The sequence below is a fragment of the Equus quagga genome, chromosome 7 (genome assembly GCF_021613505.1).
Source record: "Equus quagga isolate Etosha38 chromosome 7, UCLA_HA_Equagga_1.0, whole genome shotgun sequence".
Lineage (NCBI taxonomy): Eukaryota > Metazoa > Chordata > Mammalia > Perissodactyla > Equidae > Equus > Equus quagga.
Window position 1 is genome coordinate 77,664,730 of NC_060273.1, and position 13,945 is coordinate 77,678,674.

Genomic DNA, 13,945 nt, shown 5'->3' on the forward strand with positions numbered 1-13,945 from the left:
TTGGGTCCCAGGTCGGCATCTGAGGCGCTGACTTGGGCGATGGAGGCGCTGGGCGGGTTGTTCTCGGCCACGTAGACCACGTAGGAGGCCTGGTGGAAAACCGGAGCATTGTCGTTGACGTCGCCGATGTGTAGGGTGACGCTTGTACTGGAGGAGAGGGGCGGCTTACCTTTGTCTGTGGCTGTGATGGTGACATTGTACTCTGCCATCTGCTCCCGGTCTAGGGCACTGTCAATCACCAGTTTGTAATAATTCTTGGAGGTGGATTCTAATTTGAAGGGAACTTCTTCCTGAATATAGCACATTACCAGACCATTTTGCCCAGAATCCTGGTCTTGCACTTTAATGAGGGCTATTACACTTCCAAGGTCTGAGTCCTCGGGAATATGGTTAGAATAGGACATGAACGTCACCTCTGGGGCATTGTCATTCTGATCAACAATATCAATCTGAACATTACAGTGCGCCGTGTGCACTCCTCCATCCTTGGCTTCTACACCCAATATATATCTGCTTGTCTCTTCAAAGTCCAATGTACCATTGGTTGTGATGTCGCCAGTATTTGGATTGAGATTGAACAGGAGGCTGGTACTTGTTGGGGCATTGAGGAAGGCATAGGTGACCTCTGCATTAACGCCCTCGTCCTGGTCAGTAGCCATCACCCGCAGCACGGAGGTTCCCGGAGGCACGTTTTCTTGGAGGCTAACTCTGTAAGACTCCTGGCTGAACAACGGAGCATTATCATTGGCATCAGTGACCTGGATCCGGATCTGCGTGGTGCCGCTTAGAGGAGGGTCCCCGCCGTCCGTGGCAGTCAGGATTAAGCGGTGGGAGCTCTGCTGTTCTCTGTCCAGAGGTTTTTCCAGCAGTAATTCGGGGTATTTAGTTCCATCAGGACTTTCCTTCGTTGACAGAGAGAAGTGTTCATTGGGGTTGATAGTGTATATCTTCAGTGAGTTACTTTCTACGTCTGCATCTTGCGCAGAATCCAGGGGGAATTTTACCCCTGGTAAGGCTGACTCACAGATTTCCAAGTCAATGGCTTTTGCAATGAAACGTGGTGCATTGTCGTTAATATCTTGGATTGCAACAATCAGGTGGAAAACATTCATTGGGTTTTCAGCGACCATTTCAAATTCAAGCGCACACTCAGATTTCCTCCCGCAAATCTTCTCTCGATCTATTCTACCGCTCACTAACAAATCCCCACTCTCCGCACTCACGCTGAAAAAATCCTCTGCACTAATCCGCAATTTTCGAGCTGGCAATTCCTGAACACTGAGCCTCAGATCCTTGGCGAGGTTCCCCACCCGCGAGCCCTTGGCCAGCTCCTCGGGAATCACGTACTGGATCTGCTGGGAGATGGCTCTGCCCAACAAAGACAACAGGAAGAGAAACAGTACCTGATTTTTCATCGTTTCAGCTTTTCTGGAGCTCCTTTGCATTTCTTGAGCCCTCTGAGAAATTTCTTTTCAAGATGTCTCTGGGATATTTAAAAAATCCAGGGTGACAGCACCCTGGACTTTTGTGATTTGGAGGTAAGACTTGTTTGTTCGGCACTTGAGGGTGCACAGGAGCGGTGCTGGCGTTCGGAGGTGCGCAGGACAAAGCAGGCGAGCACCCTGCTCCAGGCTCCTGCAGAACCGAGAGTGCTTTTCTTCCCTTTGGTCAACAGCGGCGCCCGGAGGTTGTCTGGGAAAACTGCATATTGCCCAGCTGTTTATCTTCAAAATGTAAGCTCTTGAGTCTATGTACCTTGTCTTTTTATTGGTTGAAAAGAACCAAGTATTCAAATTTTCCCTTTAAATTTGATATTTTCTAGTTTTTCATCATCTCATCAGCGTTGTCCTAATTTTACATTCTTCTTGTTTCATTAAAATTTTTTCACAAGGCATACAGCCATTTTTTCCATTTTGGGGTCAAAAATATCTTCAACGATATCACTGTGTTTATAAACACTGGCATGACTAGTATGGTTGTAACCAAATAGGTTACTGGCTTTTTATCCACATTTTAGTGGACTATGATCCTTACATTTCTGTAAATCCATAACTTCCCTTATTTAGTATTTCAACTCTCTCCATTTTATCAATTCAGTAATACTTTTCAAAGATATAGTCTCTGCAAAAAAGAGTCAAGGTCCTAGACTTATTTTAATGTATTGCTCATCTTATTAAAACATAGATAACCCCATTAAGTACAGCAGACCCTGATATTTTGTTAAAGGGATCAGTTTAGTATTTGAGCACACTATATGCCTTTATAAAGCTGAACCAAGTCTACACCATATTTATTTTGTGAAATGAGCACTTCTTTACTATATGAATATATATACACTACTCCATAATGCCAGTTCTCAGCTCCAATCAATTTATACCACTAATAAGTAAAATGAATTTGACTTGATCACTGGTAAATCTTGGAGAGGCACTGAGAGTTCTTAGACACCACATTTTGGAACTTACTCTGTAATCCTTGAACTGGTCTTCGTAACTGAAACAAACACCTTTATGTCAAATGCATTACCCAATTAGATGCCAACTCAACAATTTATTCTACTATTTTACAGTGGTAACCCATACTCATCTTACACTCCAGTTAAAACAGACTATTATCTGTCTTCCTAAGACATCCTTTCTCTTTTTTTCTCTACTTCATGCCTTTAAAGTTTCTGTTCCTTTTATTATAAACCTTCCTCCCTTTCTATTGTAATGAACTCTCGTTCATCCTTAAAGAAAATACTTTTTGTGAAAATGGGATGTCTGAGACCTTTCATTATCTATACAAGTAGATGGAAATTGTAGTACATTTGTGCTCTCTGTGCATTTTCACAACATATATGTGGGCTGTTTTATATGGGATTCTTAGAAAATTCTCTTTGAGAAACTAAAATTCCCCTGGCACTAGTCAATTAGTATTTTTTTCTCCTTACAAGGAAAGTGATACTAATATTATAAATATTTTTCCTAACAATGATATTCCAAAGTTTATGTGCTCTTTTTTTCTGTGATGTATTTGCATTTTTGAGTGAGACTACACCCTTTCTGCTTTCAGTTATTTTGTTCAGGCTCTGTTGTCTCACACTTTTGAAAGTACCCTTTCCTAAGATATTGAGGGAGAGATCTGTTCCTTTGCTTAAGATATAATGAAAAACATTTGGTTTAATTTTGGATGACTCTCTGATGTGTTTTCATGGGTGAAAACAATTTCATAAATTTCGAAATGGCCCAACAATTTCTAGCCCAAGAAAGTTGTAGGACTCCTATTCCATTGTTGGAATGGATGATCTAGAAATCTCCCACAGAGGCTGAGACATATCTCCTTACATTTATTTTTTATCCTTCTCAAAACACAAGAAATGGCACTCCAAGGCTCATAACAGTTTAGGCAATTGAACTACTTACCTTCAGTCAAAAGCCTGAAATCAATATGAACACACATACACAGACACACACACACACACACACACACTTTAGGTATCCATAATAGGGACTACAGGCCAGGTAAATTTGACCAATCTCTCTATTTTTTACCCTACAATTTTTATGTCATTGACATGAAAAGAGCATAGCCTGGCTTGGAAGGAGTTAAGCATCATTTTACGGGAGCCTAATATACCTAGTATTTATATGTATTTTTTATTTGTATCAGTCAGGATAGACTAGGTAGGCTGGAGAAACAAACTTCAAATCACGGGGATTTAAAATGAAAAAGGTCTATTTATCACAGGTATACAGATCAGTGTTGAGTCAACCACAGGGCTCTTCTCTCATCATAGTTATTCAAGGACTCAGGTATAAAAAGCAGTCATGATTCCAAAGAGTAACTTAGAGATCTGGACATTCTCACAATGGCAACTAGAGTTTCCTCCAGGAAGAGACACACCTACTTCCATTTACAATGCGTTGGCCAGAACTAGTTACCTAAGCCCACTCAGCCATACTAGGCCAGGAAGTGCAGCCCTACCATAGGCCCAGAGAAGAGGGGGACAAATACTTAAACAACAGGACTAATGACTGCCGTATTGCTTTATTTTCAAATAAATGTGGTATATTAAAGCTTTATAATAACCATACTGGAATAATTTTTCTTTATAATATTCAAAGAAAGAAGTAAACTCACCTGAAGTAGCTTGGGGTCTCCTGTTGTTTCAAGTAAATCTTCAGATACCAGGAGAGGCTCGCTTTTCTCACAGCTCTCCTGGCTGATGAGCGTGTCCGCGTAGTTGGGCTGGGGGAAGATCAGATGAGTCTCCCTCGAGTCCGAGGTGAGGGAGACCTTGTGGGAATAGGTCTGCAGGAAAGCCTGCACCCCGTCCATGCCCACAAAGTGAGAGACTGGCATGCCCGGCAACACACCTCTCGAAGCCTGGAGCAGGCGGGACCTATGCCAGTGCCGAAGTCTCAGTGCCAACAGTATGATGACAAAGGCGAGGAAGACACAGGAGACCACAGCCACAGCTACCACCAGGTACAGTGTGAGGTCTGAATCCTCTGGGTTGGCAGAGGGGCTAAAACTGTCCAGGTCGGCCAGAACATCTGGGATGCTGTCAGCCACGGCCACGGTGAGCGTGATAGTGGCTGAGAGAGGGGGCTGGCCATGGTCCTGGACTGCCACCACCAGGCTCTGCTTGAGTGCGTCTCTGTCCAGAAGGGCCCGCGCCGTGCGCACTTCGCCCGTGTGCAGCCCCACCGTGAAGAGCCCTGGCTCACTGGCCTTGAGCAGGTGGTAGGACAGCCAGGCGTTCTGGCCTGAGTCTCTGTCCACTGCCACCACCTTGGTCACCAGGTAGCCAGGCTCTGCGGAGCGGGGCGCCAGTTCCATACCAGTGGAACCATCAGTAGGGAGAGCAGGGTACAGGATTTCAGGCATGTTATCATTCTGGTCCAGTACAAACAGGCTCACGGACACGTTGCTGCTGAGCTGAGGGTTCCCGCTATCACTGGCTGTCACTAGTAGCCACAGGTCTCTAACCTGCTCAAAGTCAAAGGAGCACAGCGCATACAGGACGCCAGTGTCGGAGTTGATGGAGACGTAGGTGGAGAGAGGTGCCCCCTGGATGGTGTCCTCAGTCAGTGCATAAGTGATGTGGGCATTCTCGATGCTGTCAGGGTCCTGGGCTGTAACAGAGAAGATGACGGCTCCCCTGGGGTTGTTTTCAGGAATGTAGGCCGAATAGGAGTCATGAGTGAAAGTAGGTGGGTTGTCATTGATATCTGCCACATACAGGGTGATGTGAGTGTCGGTGGACAGCGGTGGACTTCCTCCATCTGTTGCCCTCAGAGTGATGTTATACTCAGACACTTTTTCACGGTCCAGGGATCTGGCTGTCACTAAGCGGTAATATTGGTCTATTGATTTTTCTAAATTAAAGGGCATATTTCCAAGAATGAAAACTGTGACTTGCCCATTTTGCCCAGAATCCCGGTCATGCACATTGATAAGGGCAATTTCTCTTCCAGCAGTAGCCTCTTCAGGGACTGATCTTATGAGAGAAGTGATTGTAACTTCTGGGGCGTTGTCATTCATATCCAGAACTGTGACTAGAATCTTAGCTCTTGAAAGGAGACCTGGTCCATCTTGTGCTTCAATTTTAATTTCATAGAACATAGCATCCTCATAATCTAGACTTTTTAATATTGATATATCTCCAGTGACTGAGTTGAGATGAAAAATCTGAGCAATCTTCCCAGGCATTTTATCTAGTATATAGGACACTTGAGAATTGAATCCCTCATCAGGGTCAGTGGCATTCACCGTGAGCAGCCAGGTGCCCACCGGCAAGTTCTCTTGAACGCTTACTCGATACTCGGGCTGAGTAAATACTGGTGGGTTGTCATTTGCATCCAGAACTACCACTTGGATGCACAAGCTGCCAGAGCGGGCAGGGTCGCCACCATCAGAAGCAATGAGGATAAGCTGGTGAACTTTCTTTTCCTCACGGTCCAAAGCACGCTCCAGCACCAGCTCTGGGTACTTGGCACCATCAGAGAGGCTATTCACAGCCAGGGAGAAGTAGTCATTGGTGCTGAGCTCGTAGTTCTGCAGAGAGTTGACGCCCACATCTGGGTCAAATGCAGTCTTAAGTGGAAACTGAGTTCCAGGAGCTGTTAATTCACCAATTTTTATTTCCAATTCCTCTGTTACAAAATCAGGGGCATTATCATTAATATCTTTAATTTCTATTTCTACATCAAAAATTTTCAATTTGTCTTCAACCAGGATGTTAAATTTTACTAGACACCGTGTGCTCTGAGCGCAGAGCTCCTCTCGGTCTACCCTGCCGGCGGTGATCAAGCTGCCGCTTCTCTGATTCAGAGCAAAGAGTTGCGTCCTACCTCTGGAGACGATGCGGACTCCGCGCTCCGCCAGCTCCCAGGGCTCCAGCCCCAGGTCCTTGGCGATGTTGCCTACGAAGGAGCCTTTGTCCAGCTCCTCCGGGACCGAGTAGCGGATCTGCCCAGACCCGGTCTTGCACAGCGTCCCCAGAAGCGCGCACAGCAGGGCCAGTCCACCGCCGGTTCTGAATCTCAGGTAATTGGTCATATCCTTTTTGGTGAATTATTTTCTCTGCATTCGGTTCCAATTTACCACGACGGACTCCAATCTTCTTTTCTCAAGGAACTAACATTTCATGGGCCTAATTCATAGGTCACAGAGCAGGTTGACTGAGAGGCTGAGCTTTGTAGCAGCCCCAGATCTTCTGAGTCTGATTTGCTGGTTCTTCGCTTTTTGGGAACAACGAAATCGACTAGCTCTCCTGCTGCGTTTTCCTCCTTGAGTGGTCAACAGCGACGCCCAGAGGCCTAACCGTTTACTGCACCCTCTCAGACAAACCCAAATTACCGTTTTAAAAGTTTACAAACACCTGAAATCCTTTTTATCAGAGGTAATGGGACTGGTGTTTAGTTCACATAATTGAATTGCTGTATGTTAAAGTTATGACGTCAAGTTACCTTCCTCGGGAAGCCATGCACTAACCTTAATGCCACCGATATTGCTTTAAACACACTGGAGTTGCTGTTTTGAAACGTTCAGACAAAAGTTTAAGAACCACACAGAAATATCAGTCATATTTACAGGTTATACCTCTTGAAGTTTGCTCTTGATAACCTGACATCTTAATTTCAATATTTGTTATTTAACTCATTCATTAAACAAAGATATAATTGGGTATTAAGACAATATCTGGGGATTTAAGTGTACAATACAGACATAGCCACTTCCTTCACTGAGCTGATGAAGATATAAAAGCAAACAAGGAGTTACAGTGCACTGAGATAACTATGATAATGAGAGAAGCCGAGAGCAATGGGAGGGCCTCCAACCTGGCCTCAGAGGTTAGCAAAGGCTTTCCCAGGAAACACGACAGGAGTGGATCAGGGAAAAAGCCTGGATGTGAGACAGAACAGCATGGCAATGCCTAGATGTGAGAGAAAATCACGGAACTTCAGGGTACTACAAGTAGTTCACTTTGCTTAAATCTAGAGCGTGAGGATGTTTTTTTGTTTTTTGGGTTTTTTTTTAAAGATTTTATTTTTTCCCCTTTTTCTCCCCAAAGCCCCCCGGTACATAGTTGTATATTCTTCGTTGTGGGTCCTTCTAGTTGTGGCATGTGGGACGCTGCCTCAGCGTGGTCTGATGAGCAGTGCCATGTCCGCGCCCAGGCTTCGAACCAACGAAACACTGAGCCGCCTGCAGCGGAGCGCACGAACCTAACCGCTCAGCCATGGGGCCAGCCCCTAGAGCGTGAGGATGTTTTTTAAAGACCAAAAGTGAAACTAGTAGAGATAAACTTTTAGGTTCCAGAAACCCTTTTCCTGTATTTGTTTTCTTCTTTAGGCACAGAAAGAGAAATATATTTGTCATTTCAATCATGCTGCATTGTATACCTATGCATAAGGCATTTATTCTTGTGAAGAGTTACTGTGCACACTAAAAGGAACTCTGTGTTTAATTTTCCTCAGTTCATACTTTTGTTTACTTATTTGTAAAGATGTTATAAAGTATTATTCTACAGTGAGTTCCAATTTATCTCACAGCGAATTATGTGTTAGTAATAAACACAATGGAACACATTGTCTCAGGTAAATTTCCCCTCAGATGCCCTTGAATATAATAAAGAATCACAGCAGCTTGAAAGATGATACCATTAAATACAAGATTCACTAAGTACACGATTACTTCCAAATCAAAATTAAAAAATGATCCCAGTTGCACAGAACATTAGTGTATTCTTTGTTCTCTGTTATTAAATATATAACTAACATACCAAAAGCCAACATGGGAAGAGGAATGGGGAAGGAAAACCGGTTGTGGGGGGCACTGAGGTTGGGTGAGGTGTTGGAAATGTTTTTAACAGCTGCTGAGAAAAAACTTTGAGAAGAGAGATGCATAAGGAGGATCTTTAGGGGCAATTATTTGATATGGTCTCTGAAGCCCTTGAGGATATATATTGTTTTAAGGATAAAAAGACAATATGATTTCCAGATATGAGAAAAACAAAACATCAAAGAGAAATGTGTTTATTATAATACTGCCCATTTATTATAGAGCAAATTATAACTCAATCATTTCTTCAAGGAACACAGCTACTTTAGAGGCAAATGAGATTTTTAACTAAGCAGAGACACTGTGACATACCTTCCAAAAACATGGTAAGGCATATATATTTCTAAATTTCCATCTTTTGAATAGGGAAGGTCATGCAAATCAAGTAAAAAGAACCTCACTGCCAAACTGAAGAGAAAATACTAAGATTGAGTGAGAAGGAATCAAGCACCTAAAGTGTTTCAATATTCATAAACAACTCAAATATAAAACATAATACCTTTAAATTTTAAAGCACTTGAATAAACATAAAATTCAACCTTCATATTTTGAAGAAGGGATTGTTGACCCACGCAGATGAGATGATTCGCCCAGGGATGGGAAAGCAGGCATGAGAAACCAGATACCTCAGGTCCTAATGCAGTGCTCTTTTGATAACCTTAACATCATCTTCACCTAGTAACTCCTGATTTAGACTCATGACACAAGGATTCTAGCTCCTCTTCTCCCTTACAGGGTGTGAACACTTAGAAGTACCGAAAAATAAGTCACCATGACTCACTTCCTAAAAATTTAATATATTCACAAGGAAATACGTGAAATAGAAGAGAGATGGTAAACAGTGGAGGCAGCTAAGAGGTAATTTTACTTATTTTAGCAATAGCTGATAAATATATTGTGAAGAGAGTTTACCTGAGAAAATGTTTCTTCTCCTTTATCTTCAAGTAAAGACTGAGGTGCTGATAGAAAATCCTTTTTCTCGCAGCTCTCCTGGCTGAGGAGCGTGTCCGCGTAGTTGGGCTGGGGGAAGATCAGGTGACTCTTCCGCGAGTCCGCGGTGAGGGAGACCTCGTGGGAATAGGTCTGCAGGAAAGCACGCACCCCATCCACGCCCACAAAGTGTGAGGCGGGCACTCCCCCCAACCCGCTTCCTGAAGCCTGGAGCAGGCGCGACATGTGCCAGCGCCGCAGTCTGAGCGCCAGCAGCACGATGACAAAGGCGAGGAAGACGCAGGAGACTGCCGCCACTGCCACCACCAGGTACAGCGTGAGGTCTGAATCACCCGGGTTGGCAGAGGGATTGAGGCTGCCCAGGTCAGCCAAGACGTCTGAAATGCTGTCAGCCACGGCCACGGTGAGAGTCACAGTGGCTGAGAGAGGGGGCTGGCCATGGTCCTGGACGGACACCACCAGGCTCTGCTTGAGTGCATCTCTGTCCAGAAGGGCCCGTGCCGTGCGCACCTCGCCCGTGTGCAGCCCCACCGTGAAGAGCCCTGGCTCACTGGCCTTGAGCAGGCGGTAGGACAGCCAGGCGTTCTGGCCTGAGTCTTGGTCCACTGCCACCACCTTGGTCACTAGGTAGCCTGGCTCTGCGGAGCGGGGTGCCAGCTCCACGCCAGTGGAACCGTCGGTGGGGAGGGTGGGGTACAGGATCTCGGGTGCGTTATCGTTCTGGTCCAGTACAAACAGGCTCAGCGACACGTTGCTGCTGAGCGGTGGCTTCCCATTGTCCCGAGCTATAACCCACAGCTGCAGGTGACGGAACTGCTCGTAGTCAAAGGAGTGCAGCGCATAGAGGACACCAGTGTCGGAGTTAATGGAGATGTAAGAGGATAGAGGTGCCCCCTGAAGGGTGTCCTGAGTCAAGGAATAAGTTACATGGGCATTGTCATCACTGTCGGGGTCATGGGCCTTCATGGAAATGATGGAGGTCCCTCTGGGGTTGTTTTCTGGAATGTAGGCCGAGTAGGACATGTGGGGGAAGGTGGGCGGGTTGTCGTTGATGTCTGCCACCTGCAGCAAAACGTGAGCATCCGTGGACAGAGACGGGTTCCCTCCATCTTTAGCGGTCACAGTGATGTTGTAAGAGGAAAACTGTTCCCTATCAAGGGCTCTGGTTGTAACCAGTCGGTGGTAATTGTCCACTGACCTTTCTAACTTGAAAGGAAGATTCTCCGAGAGTGAACATGTGATAAATGCATTCTGTCCAGAGTCTCTGTCATGTACATTGAAAAGTGCAATTACGGTTCCTGGAGGAGAATCTTCAGGAACTGAGCTAGTAGCAGAGGTCATGTAAAATTCTGGGGCATTGTCATTCACATCTAGAACTGTGACAATAACCTTCGTTCTGGTCAGAAGGCCCGGACCATCCTGAGCTTCAATATCAATTTCATGGAATTTGGCTTCCTCATAATCTAGACTTTTTATGATTGTTATGTCTCCAGATGTCGACTTAAGCTCAAATACCTCTGAGGATTCTCCAGGGGTTTTCTCTTGAAAATATTCCACTTGAGCGTTGTATCCCTCATCTGCGTCAGTGGCGGTCACTGTGAGTATCCGCGTGCCTAGGGGGATATTTTCCAGAACACTTACACGGTACTCGGACTGTGTAAAAACAGGCGCGTTGTCGTTTACGTCCTGGACCACCACGCGGATGCGGGAGGTGCCAGATCGGATCGGGTCGCCCCCATCGAAAGCCAGGAGAACGAGGTGGTGAACCGCCTCTTCCTCGCGGTCCAGGGCGCGCTCCAGCACCAGCTCCGGGTACTTGTTACCATCCACTCCGCTTCGCACATCCAGGGAGAAGTGGTCATTTGGGTTGAGTTCGTACTTCTGGAGGGTGTTTTCTACTATGTCTGCATCATGCGCACTCTTAAGAGGAATCCGGAACCCTGGCGTAGTCATTTCACTGATTTTTAGCTCCAGTTCCTCTACTCCAAAGCGAGGGGCATTATCATTAATATCTCTTATTTCTACCTCTACTGAATAAATATTCAATTTATCTTCCAGGAGTATGTTAAAATTCACCAGACACCGCGTGCTCTGAGCGCAGAGCTCCTCCCGGTCTACTCTGCCCGCGGTGATCAAGCTCCCACTTCGAGAGTTCAGAGCAAAGAGTTGCGTCCTACCTCTGGAGACGATGCGGACCCCACGCTCTGCCAGCGCTACGGGCTCCAAACCCAAGTCCTTGGCGATGTTGCCCACGAAGGAGCCTTTTTCCACCTCTTCTGGCACAGAATAGCGCATTTGTCCAGCTCCGGCCTCCCACAGAGCCGCCAAAAGAATGCACAGCAGGACCAGTTTTCCGCGGTGTGGCAACTTTTGCAGAGCCGCCATTTCTTCTCCTGCAGTCTTTTCTCCCGAGGCACTTTCCAGCATCCAGTGCAGGATTCCCAATCTTTATTCCTCAGGGTCTGAGGCGATCAGCATTCACAGGACCCAGGTCACTGTGGAGAGAACTAGTGGGCTGCTGGACTGAATTTCTTTGCCGCCCTGAAGCTTGTGGGCCAAATGCCCCGTCCTTTGTGTTGTGGGAGCCGTAACGTTGGCAGGATGTCTCTCAGGCTTTTACTTCTTAGGTGGTCAACAGCGACGCTCAGAGGCCTAAGCAATTTCTGCACCCACTCAGGTTAAACCAAGTTGTTTCTTGTTTGTTAGCCTTGCGACTTTCAAGTTTGCTTTGAAGAATCTTACAGTTCTAAGATACCTCAGAAGTAACCTTCACGTCCAGAGCCTTTTTCTCAGAATTAATAAGAATGGTACAAACGAATGTGACTGATAATAGTTGCTAGGAAAGTATTATTGAATGCTCAAGGCATTAATCAAGGCTGCCATTTATCCTTGCTCCAAACATATTTAATCTATTTTATATTCACAGACAGTAAGGTCAATTTAAAAGCATTAGCTACATTATTTTCTAAGGTTATATATTTTGAATTTCTGTGCTTGATGGCTTCATATTTAACTTCAAAACCTCTATGTAAATTATTGAATTATCAGATACTTAACTAGGTGACTATCATGTGCCTGGCACTTTGCCTAACCCATGCTGGAGATAGAAATGGTGGACCCGATGATCACAGTCCCAGCTCTCAGGAAGCTTACAGGATAGGGGAGGACAGAGGAAAGTAAACAGAGTATTTTAATACAATATGAAAACTGCTATGCTAGTGGGAACCATTGGGCAATTGGGGAATGCACAGGAAGGGTCTCCAGCCTAGATGTGGGGGTCAGGAAAGACTTTTCCAGGACATGATTGAAGTCGAATCCTAAAGGGTGGGATTGGATCAGGAAAGAGGCTAGAGTAGTGTTCTAGAACCTCAGTACCTGTGCTTGGAGGGGGAAGGCAGGATGGAACACTAAAGAGACTAAAGGTGGTTTCTTCTTTGTCCTCTTTTTCAAGATTGTTTTGGCTATCAGAGGTCCTTTGATATACCATATGAATTTTAGGATGGACTTTTTCTATTTTTGCAAAAATAAAATGTCATTGGGATTTCAATAGGGATTGCATTGAACCTGTAGATTGCTTTGGGTAGTTCTATAAATGTCTGATGGATACTCTTTATCAAGTTAAGGAAGTTTCCTTCAATTCTCAGTTTGCTAAGAAATTTTAATCACGTGTTGAATATTCTCAAGGCTCTATTATGTCTCTTTTGAGATGAACATATGGCTTTTATTTTTAATCTCTTAATATGGAGTTTTACATTATTAGATTTTTTTATATTGAAATATTCTTGCATCCCTGAAATAAGCCCTACTTAGTCATAAGCTATAAATATTATTTTAAAAATATATAGTAAATAGGATTTGGTGATATCTTAATTAAGACTTTGAATCAATATTCTTAAGTGAAATTGCCCACTTCTGGTCTCACTTCAGTCTGTTTGCCTTTTGGCTTCTTCCCTGTCGAACTTTTTTCATTTTTACTCTTGTCTATTCTTCTAGAAGAATACTGATGAAATACTTACTGGAAACAATAGATAGAAACTCATATTTTCTAGTAGAGCTTCTAGTTTGTTTTTTTAAAACTTTTTCATCAACAGTGTTTTGATGCTTTTGCTGTCTCTCTCTCTTTTCTTTTTCTGCAGGGGAAGATTCACCCTAAGCTAACATCTGTGGCCAATCTTCCTCCTTTTTCTTCCTTTTCTTTCCCCCTAAAGCCCCAGTACATAGTTGTGTATAGCTGTAAGTTCTTCTGGTTCTTCTTTGTGAGAATAGCATATGGCAACTGACAGAGGAGTCGTGGGGTTCCACGCCCAGGAACTGGACCCAGGCCACCAAAGCAAAGCAGGCTGAACTTTAACCACTAGGCCATCAGGGCTGGCTCTGTTTTGATGCTTTCAAGTCTCATTAAATAACTGTTCAACATCCCTTACTGCGGTCCTCTAAAGATTTATCTCCACTTCTTTGTCTGACAATATCTGGTTTCACGCTGTATATTATTTCCCTCTTATGTTTCTTGCTTCGTATCAAGTTGTTCTATTTTTTCTCAGTCTCTCTTGCTTTTCCTTCTCTTTCTCCTTTTCCAGGTTGTTTTTGATCAGAATTTTGGGTTTTCTTTTAGGATCTTTTCACAAAGAATTTTAGTCATGCCAAGTGCCAGCATTGGACTTGA

The 13,945-nt window shown here is 44.5% G+C and overlaps 3 protein-coding genes across 3 annotated transcripts in view; all 3 read right to left on the reverse strand.

The window, feature by feature from the left end:
• Positions 1-1,586, reverse strand: part of LOC124242614 (protocadherin gamma-B1-like) — a 4,254-nt gene extending 2,668 nt beyond the window's left edge. The window contains exon 1 of the mRNA XM_046667778.1: positions 5-1,586. Within this exon, the coding sequence (XP_046523734.1) occupies positions 5-1,445 (1,441 nt within the window). The 5' untranslated portion in view covers positions 1,446-1,586. The remainder of the gene's footprint in view (positions 1-4) is intronic.
• A 479-nt stretch (positions 1,587-2,065) lies between these two features.
• On the reverse strand, positions 2,066-6,675 carry LOC124242385 (protocadherin gamma-A3-like). Its single transcript, XM_046667367.1, has 2 exons — positions 4,123-6,675; positions 2,066-2,121 (listed from the first exon to the last, which is right to left on the reverse strand). Exons 1-2 carry the CDS (start codon positions 6,544-6,546, stop codon positions 2,107-2,109), a joined length of 2,439 nt encoding a protein of 812 aa, XP_046523323.1. The 5' UTR covers positions 6,547-6,675; the 3' UTR covers positions 2,066-2,106.
• A 2,529-nt stretch (positions 6,676-9,204) lies between these two features.
• LOC124242615 (protocadherin gamma-A2-like) lies at positions 9,205-11,667 on the reverse strand. Its single transcript, XM_046667779.1, has one exon. It carries the CDS (start codon positions 11,665-11,667, stop codon positions 9,205-9,207), a length of 2,463 nt encoding a protein of 820 aa, XP_046523735.1.
• Positions 11,668-13,945: the final 2,278 nt, after the last annotated feature.

Coding starts and splice junctions, on each gene's coding strand:
- LOC124242385 (XM_046667367.1), bottom strand. CDS start 6,546: ATGACCAATTACCTGAGATTCAGAACCGGCGGTGGACTGGCCCTGCTG.
- LOC124242615 (XM_046667779.1), bottom strand. CDS start 11,667: ATGGCGGCTCTGCAAAAGTTGCCACACCGCGGAAAACTGGTCCTGCTG.